The sequence below is a fragment of the Cynoglossus semilaevis genome, chromosome 7 (genome assembly GCF_000523025.1).
Source record: "Cynoglossus semilaevis isolate Cse_v1.0 chromosome 7, Cse_v1.0, whole genome shotgun sequence".
Classification (NCBI taxonomy): domain Eukaryota; kingdom Metazoa; phylum Chordata; class Actinopteri; order Pleuronectiformes; family Cynoglossidae; genus Cynoglossus; species Cynoglossus semilaevis.
The window spans coordinates 1,217,795-1,226,654 of NC_024313.1; the positions used below are offsets into that span (position 1 = coordinate 1,217,795).

At 38.6% G+C, this 8,860-nt stretch overlaps 1 protein-coding gene across 3 annotated transcripts in view; it reads right to left on the minus strand.

Moving 5' to 3' along the window:
• The window catches only part of snx3 (sorting nexin 3), a 33,706-nt gene extending 25,112 nt beyond the window's left edge, over nt 1–8,594 (minus strand). For 2 of the 3 annotated variants that reach the window (XR_003050038.1, XR_003050039.1), the window contains exons 1-3: nt 8,383–8,594; nt 1,340–1,435; nt 682–806 (exon numbers count right to left, since the gene is read on the minus strand). Coding sequence is in view for 1 of the 3 variants with exons in the window: in XM_008312670.3 (XP_008310892.1) it covers nt 682–806; nt 1,340–1,435; nt 8,383–8,544 (383 nt within the window). In the remaining 2 variants the exon portion in view is untranslated. The remainder of the gene's footprint in view (nt 1–681; nt 807–1,339; nt 1,436–8,382) is intronic. The other variant, XM_008312670.3, reaches the window with a different exon arrangement.
• Nucleotides 8,595–8,860: the final 266 nt, after the last annotated feature.

Consider the following 8,860-nt stretch of genomic DNA (forward strand, 5'->3'; position numbering starts at 1 on the left):
GAGCGTAATTGCCAACAGAGTCTCATCTTCGTGAGAATAAAAAAAAAAAACGATAAAACATTTATGGATTTTTATTTTCTCGACTGTCTTTGCGCACTTAATATTCCAATGGGAAACATTGACACATTTGCACATGAAACAAAGATAATGACCAAGTCTGCAATCAAAGCAAATAATTACAATTGCACAGTAACTTTTATTGTTCAGCAGCTGAAAACGGGGACAGGCTGGTTCAAAAATAAGCAGAGGTGCACGCACCATCCTGCGGAACCACGCGCTGTAATTTGTGCTGCAATTACCATAAATTACACATCAACAATAAAACAAATGTGGGAAAAATTATGTTGTGAGGTGCGCACTTGAGTTCTCCTTAAGTTACCATTGTCCTTCCTCGAAGCAATTATAAGAGAGAATTAAGGAGGAGAGTGAGAGAAAGACCTACATGTCTCAGCTGGTCTTGGTTTGTTCTCAACCAGAAAAGTGAAAAAGTTGAATCCACTTATTGCGCAAAGTGTTTCATTGTTCTTGAGAATTAAAATAACAACTTGGGAAGCCACAGGCAACAAATGACTGTGGATGTAACAGACAAAGACGGCAAGGAATAAATTGTTTTAACCTCAAGACAAAGTAGGAGATGAGTGGAGGAAAAAAAGAAAGAAAAGAAGATAAAAAAAAACTCACTTGTTGAGAAACTGCTCCAGACCCTGTCTTCGCTCCTCAATAAAAGAGTCTTCAAAAATCCCGTCGCCCCCTCGGAACGGAAGCTGTCGGATGAGAGCTTTTCCTGGCAGCGGAGGGACGACCACCTAGAATTACAGAGGTCGATCAGCACTTTATTATTAATATTATTACTTTTTATTTGGAGAATAATGCAATCCTTAATGTAACAAATGGCAGATGTTTCATTTGTGTCATTAAATAACACACAAGGCTTTGTCATTTAGATTAACTGGCAGTAAGTCTAGAGGTCAAAACTCGGTAATAGAGGAGCATCAACCAAAGGTTCAGCCTATAGAAGCAAGCATTAGTGGTGGTATAAACTATATCTATACTAGTATTGGTATCTTTGAGCCCAACGGACGAAAGCCAGTAACTGTGAGGATGTCTGCAAATATGTAAAGGTACTGCTGAATGGCTTTACTTAAGTCTAAATACTGCACAGTTTAAATATACGCTGCATCAGAGCGACAAACACAAAGGGAACTGAAAGTAAGAGTTTCTCCACCTAGTTTGAAAGGTTTCTGTTCCAAGGCACTGCCAATGTGATCAGTGTTGTGCAATGAATTTGGTAAGTCCAGTACTTCACTTCTGCTTTGTGCTGCCACCATCCGTGTCTCACCTTGCTCTCTCGCTCCAGCTCCGCTCTGAGCCACTCAAAATCACTGTACCGCCTTCGAACACTGGACTCCTTCAGCTTAAAGATGGGTAGGTTGGTCTGTGGACAAGCACAAGGAAACGACAAAATGTTAAATCTGTGACTGCCATGACAGACTGGGGTGTTACTTTGAACCAAATTCCATCTGGTAAAAACGTATAAGTTTTAATAAGCATGGCATAAAGAGCAGCATCACACTATTTCCAGACTGACATTGAAAGGGGAGCCAGTTTCCATTTTTAATTAAATGCACAGACATGGAAACAATCATGCAAAAATCTTTGGTTTTTAAGGTATGCTCTATCTTTAGCGTCTTTGACGTATGACAAACAGTATGACTATAACTGGGAGAGGATCTCAGATAAGCATTTAATTAAAAAATACAATGACAGGGAACAACATTCAAATAATACTTTCCGATTATCAATATGCCGAAAAAAAAAAAAACGTGAGTTCATATAGTTTTAAAAAATAGTTTAAAAATAAACATTATCAACGAACGTTAAATCATCGTTGAATTATGCAGATTAATCATGATCATTCATATTCAAAATCATGTCATTAATAACAATTCCAAATTTGAATCGTTGCCCACCTCTTAATACGTTGTTAATTGTTTTTTGTGTGGAATTACCAATCTGAAAACTTTGTGTGCTCTAATGTCCATGTTAAGCGGACTTTTGAGAATCATTGTCAACAAAATAAATAAATAAATATATTTCAATGACTGAACTGCATCACTTTGCCAATAGCCACAGTGGAAAACAGCAGTTACTAATGTACCTTTTTAAATGCAAGTTCAATCCAAGTTGAAGGAAAAGTTACTTTATTAAACTGGTTTTGTGCATAGCCTTGTATTACCTACTCTGACTTTATTAAAAGGAAGAAGTGGGGGGAAAAGAAAGAAACAATGATTCTTTCAGGACCCAACTGAATAGAAAAATTAAAACTGGCCTCCAGACAAAGTTCACTTATGTTTTGCGCACCAAGGTCTTTTGGACCCAGAATGTTTTGCCTTTCTTTCCGCTGTGCCGGTGTGTTCGTGTGTACCAGTGCACAGATGTGCGTGCAATTCTGAGTCGCTATTGACTAGCACTCGAGAGTGAATTTTGTATTAAAAAAACGAGGAGATGTTTCGACATTGACAGAGAACACTGAAGCAAACAGCACATTACAGCACAATGCCAAAGCTCTTCACCCGTCCTGGCAGCACATGGCCATCCCATGACAATGTGCAAACACAGAGAGAGTGAATGAGCATTTCATTGGCAGGAAACATTCGGAGAAGGTCAGAATTCATGGGAGGAGGAGGAGGAGGAAGCATGAGAGCAAGGCAACCGAGCAAGTAGGTGCTGCATGAATACAGTGTGAGCAGCAGACGGATCGATGAGTGTTTGCAGGAACAGATGGAGAGTTAACCAGAAGGCTGAGTAAATGGCTGGGCAAAAAAAGAGGAGTGTGGGTCTAAAAAAAAAGAAAATACAGAGGTTGGATGCTTCATCCAGTCTGTGCAGCACTAACTAAGAAAGGAAGAGGGAAGGAGTGCTCTTTCTGCACTCGTAGTCTCTTTATTTTTTCCCCCTCTTTATTTCTCTTGCTCTGTCATAATAAGTCAGATCTTCTGCCCTTGAGTCTCATGTGGTGTTTTAATGAAAAAAAAAAGCCATTTCTTCTCTTTTCTCCTTGCCCTGCCTTCTTGTCAGTCTTCTAAACTGTTGATCACTCCATCTCCATCTTTACCTGAACTATAGCAAGGTTTAAATGATCACCATGTCAATATGGCTGTGAGGTTTTGTTTGACTGAGAAACTACTTTTGCAAAGCTCTAACTTTTGCAGTTACTCTAAGAAAACATGCATTTCAACACATTGTTATAAACACAAAAGTTGCATAAATAGATGATGGAATTAAAAACTAAAACTAAAAAATTGACCAAAATTATTATATGCGGTAGAGAAAAAAAAGGCTATGTATCGGAAAAGATAAACTATTAATTAAGGTAAACTATTGTATTAAGGTAAAATATTGTATTAATTAATACTTTATTGTATTAACTGTATTAATTCCTTCATTGTACTTGTTGTCAGCATAATAAACACTCACTGAATATGAACAAGAACTAAAATTACTTATTCTTGACCCTTATTTTTCCATACTTTAACATCATTGTTGCCCTCAGACTTCCTTTGTTTCTGCTAATCCCTGTTTCCCACAGCATTTTTAATGAAACTCAACAGTCCCAAAACCTTGCCTTAACCACCAATTTTCAAGTTCTCCCTAGGTGAAGTTGTCAATGAGCTTGTTGCTCCTCCTCTTTCTCAGGTCACCAGAGAAGTGGATTAAGTTAGCTTTATCGCCTCAGTGCTTTGGTATTAACTTCACTTTCCTCTCACCGTAGACTCTCCCTGCTGCGTCATGTTACCCCACAGCATGGAGCACCACAAAGTTAATCCCCACCACAACAGATCACAGTTACAGGTAATCTGCCACCCCTGTGACTCTAATCCCATCACGTGCACATAGAAAACACTTATCCGTGCGCAGGCACGCTCTGACGTACGTGAGGTGTATATGAACAGGTGTCAAGTAGTAAAGATTTGACCAGTCATACAGATAGCACCGGAAAAAATAATAGCCCCATGCACTCAAGCTTGGTTGTATACTCCCAGAAGAACAGACACCATACAATGAAGCTAGCGGGAGAGTGTAAGGAAAGAAAGTCACCTGGCCTTTCAATTCTCTCCAACCCTGTGATTAAGAGATTGGCCTTGCAGGACAAGGGGAGGATCGAAAACGACAGAACTGAAAAATGAGAGGTCTCAATCTCGGTTTCTCCCAATCTCTCTCACACACACACCCCTAGAAGGAGGCGGTGCGTGAGAGCTCTACGAGTCAAAGATCAAGTTTCCTTGGCCTCTGTTCTCTTCATGGCTGCTTAAAGGCGAGGGCCTGGTGTCTCAACTTACTGGCCCCTGTAGTGATTGAAACAAGGGACCAACCCGGACTTTGCCATGTTTTAGCATTTAATTAATTGATTAAAAAGGCACACGTTGCCTCTCTCACATTTCTCAGAGAATCAAGTAACAAAGATATAGAGGGTAAAGGAAAATAAAAAATAAATAAAAATGCCAAATCAACACAAATACAAAAATAATTGGTTATATTGACAACAGGAAACAAATATTCATATAAATCTATGTCTCTTAAAAGAAAGAGCATAAAGCTATATGTAGAGATTTAAAAAAAAAAAGAGATCCTAGCTTTTTCTTTCATTTTTTCGTGTAAAGGTGCAATTTACGCTTCACGGGAAGAGTGTGTGATTCATAATGTAAGGGACACAATGCCTTAGGCTTATTGAAAGTAGGTTGAAAAGAGGCAAAACCCTTTAAAACAGCCAGACAGAGAGAGACCTGAGAGAGGGGACAAAGATCACTCATCTCCTGAGAGAATAGTTCAAGGCAACCACGCATTAGCTTTTAGCAGGATGGATTAAGTCAAGTTTGAGAAAGCGCATCCTAAACCTTGCTCATGCCCTTTCTTACCCCTCTCATACTCTACCCTTTGAGAATAACAGCATTAAAATGGCAACATAATGCCATCTCATTGCATCATATTCCAAAATGGGGAAAAAATACTGGGAACAAAAGCGTAAAGGCTAAGGGTCTTTTGCTCTCGCCTCTCCATGTACTCTCTCACTCGTTGCCTTGCTTACCAGCCCCTGTGGCCTGACAGCCGGGACTCGCGTAGCTGGCAAAAAGCTGCTTTGTTGCCATAGTATCAACTCCCACTTTTGATACTGTCATTTCAAGTAGGATATGGTAGCCTTGATACAATATGTTCCCCATTTCCATTAAAATAGTTGTCGAAGAGGATGCTGTAGACTTTGGATTACACTTGACTGTGCCTGACAAGCACACCCTCACCCCCCAACACACACACACATACCCACTCTTCATCTCTCTCCATTTTATTAATGACCAAAGCCCCCTGTTCCAATGCCCAAATGGTAAAAGAGAAAGAAAGAGAGCGGGAGAAGCTATGGGAGTAGAGAAGAGGAGGGGCAGAAGACTGAGTGAGAGACAGAGCTATAAGAGGCCTTTTATGTACTCCTATCCATAAACAAAGTAAGATCCCAAAGTTCACTCCCCTGAAAGTGCATTCTAGAGGAGATGGGAACGAAGTAAAGACAAGAAATTTTGATCATACTCCTCAAACCCACCCTCCTCCTATTCTCTCAGACCACAGAAGTACACTACAGTGGTTCAGCGGGTTCTTAACCAGTTATGCCCATGGAATCATAAGGATACATTAGACACAACTTTACTGTATGGCATTAAGGACATTGTGGTTACAGTAGAAAATGTGTGATTTAAATATTTAAATTTTAAGTCAGAAACAGCAGATATAAAAGACAAGAAAAATCCATTCTTTCAATTGAACCCTGGACATTGCAATTCTGCTCAGGCAAAATGTCTACCTCCTTTGAATGAACTTCACAGTGAATGAAATCAGCCTTCGACCTCTTTAAAAACCTGACTGAGGCAACCGTATGGATCTGACGGAGCTTGACAGCCAAAGGCAGGTCTTGTTGTCAACAAGTAACGTGCTCTCACACAATAATCCGGACCATGTTATTTGTTTAAAAGCTCAAGCGTTATAAAGACAATGAGGAGTCACAAGGGTAATGCAAAACTAAAACTTACGTAAACTGGAAGATATGTATACAGTATAAAACATGTATAATAAAAAGAGAAAGACTAGGAAACTGCTTATAAATAAGAATTAACTGAGGTAAGTAGGCAAAAGGATGATGGTTAAGGGATGAGGGGGTGGCTTTCTGCCCTCCCACGGGTAGGGGGTGTGGACTAAGGACGGAGAATAAACACTCCAACTCCCCCATAGCCTGGCCTGTTTTATTCTTCTATTCTATCAATGAAGGGATTAGGCTGACTGTCTGTGCGGCCACAAGGGCTCTCCCTCTCTCAGTTTCGGATGGATGGCGGAACATCAATAAGAACACAGGACATGGGAATAGGTCATGAACAGAACCTGTATAGCAAAACTGGATCATCATTTTTGAGCACAGTTCTAAACATGAGAAGAAAAAAAAAGAACAAAAGAGTTAAAATTGATATCTGTTGATATCTGATAAATTTAGCACCACACAGCCCAGTTAAAAAACTCAGACTTAAAAGAACTCTACAAGTGTTATAAATAATATACATCAACTTTAAGTTAATAAGTTCAAATTTTTAGGCAGAAGCGCTTTCAGCCTACAGTATTAACTCTAAACATGTTGCTACATAGAAGCTGGCGTAAGCGTAAATGCTAAAAGTTTCAGTTATCAACCAAAGAAAATGCTTGCTTTTTGTGTTACATATTGCTATTGGCAAAAAAAGATCAATAATGTATAATCATAATAAATAATCAAGATTTTTTAATCAATATAAAATTGATGTCAGACCAGGTTTTTGTGCCAATGTTGGACAAAACAGATTCATTTTGCAGACAAAAGATTGCCTGATGCTTCTAATGAAAAGAAATTCTTCTGAAAAAAGAACGAGAGAAGCAAAGTAAAGTTGACACTGTGAGTGTTGAGAACTGAGGGATGCGCCACTTCTATGGTCTTATGCAAATCAGGGTCATAGAAGGCTATGAGGTGCACAATAATACTGATTACACGCATATGCTAATTATTACACACTAATCACCTGTAGTAGCCTTACACTCAGTGCTAATGCCTGAAGATGGCTCCTCTTCCCTCAGCCGGTTTCTTTAAAGTACAGAGAGACTATAAATACATGGAGGCTGCTAACAAATCTAAACACACCAGACCACTAACTACAGGGGTGTCAGTTAACTGAAATTACACTCTACAGATAAGAGATGAGGCAATCAGCCGAGTCCAAGTGACCGCCTTACAATTTCAGACTCACATGGTTGTCTGAATATCAAAATTTATACAAAGAAGAAAATGAAATGTCTGAGAATAAATGCAGATCTGTGTGTGGTGACAGTCATGTAAAAACTTCTTTAATAAAAAAATCTATTTTTTATAACAAAATTCAAACTCAGCAAACACTGCAGCGCTTCTTCCCCAAATGTTTAAGATAAACCTAACAACCCAACAACGAGGAGAGGAAGGAAACATGCTGAATGAGCATGAGGTCGGAGAATATCACAGAGCATCCTGTATCCTGTCAATGTTACAGAGTTACAAGTTGACTTCTCGGCTTATGTTCCCCTTTAGTTATAGTGATACAACCTTATGTGACTTTGACCAATAACTACACATGCGGCATGTGTAATTGGCTACTTTACATTAACAATTACAAAAAAGCAACAAGAAAAATAGAAAAAAAGAAAAGAAAATACTTGCACAACACAGAATTGGTACAAATAAAAAAACACATCAAGGGTAATCTGTCAAAAATAAATGTAAGACCTGTAATAAATTTCTGGCTTTATTTAGGAAATGCTGGAAATTCAACATTTCGATGATAGCAGTAAATCTGGTAAAATGGTTAAGACTAAAATGTAAACATTACAGCAGAATTGGTGATAACTTACAGTATTAGCAAAGACAAATTGTAGCGTGTTGTGAAACATTTGATTTAAGTATTTGCTTGTTAGTTTCCGACAAACATATAGTATAAATACATACATAAACAACTAATTTTCAAACTAGGGCCAATATGAGCGTTATCCCTTTTAAGCAAATATTGTACTCACAATTACGTCCATGCTGCTATTAAGAGCAATATAATTTTTTCGTGTGTTATTACTTCCAAAAGTTTCATAAACCTCCTAGCTATCTAGCATTGATTGGGATGCATATACAATCTCATTAACAGTCAACCATCAACCAGTTTTAATGACAATTTGGCGTTACTTTAGATGTTCGTTCCATCTACAGTCCTTAAGTTAACGAATTTTAAATCCATTCGTCCAAACAAACAGTTGCTAATACAGTTAGCCAACCGATATGCTAACATCGTTAGCGCTCACCTTCAGTCTGACTTCATACGTGGTATATTTGCCTCTACCGACACCGATGGTCTGAGGATTGCTTACGTCAATCTCTAGAAAATTACTGGGTGGCCCGTAAGCGTCATTTAAGTTTTGTGGCTTAGTGTAAAGCCTTCTGGTGTCAGCTATGGTATCAGCCATTTCTGCCCTCTTCTTCCAACAGATGATGTGAAATTCGCCGGAACACAAATATGTGATTCCGCTGCTGCTTTTCAAAGTAAAGGATAATTTGAACAATCGTGGTCAAAGGAAACACCATAAAACAGAAGAATAGACGTTTTTCATCGATGTTGTGTTTGTTTCATAAGGTTAATTATTCTGCATAGAGTTTTAAGTTTATTGCAGTTTTCAAAATTACTTAAATTATTTTATTTGGAAGATAAGGCTACCTCTGTTCCGGTATTGGCTTTGTTTGTCACCGTGACTTCCCGTCAGCTGAGATTCACCTGATACTTAC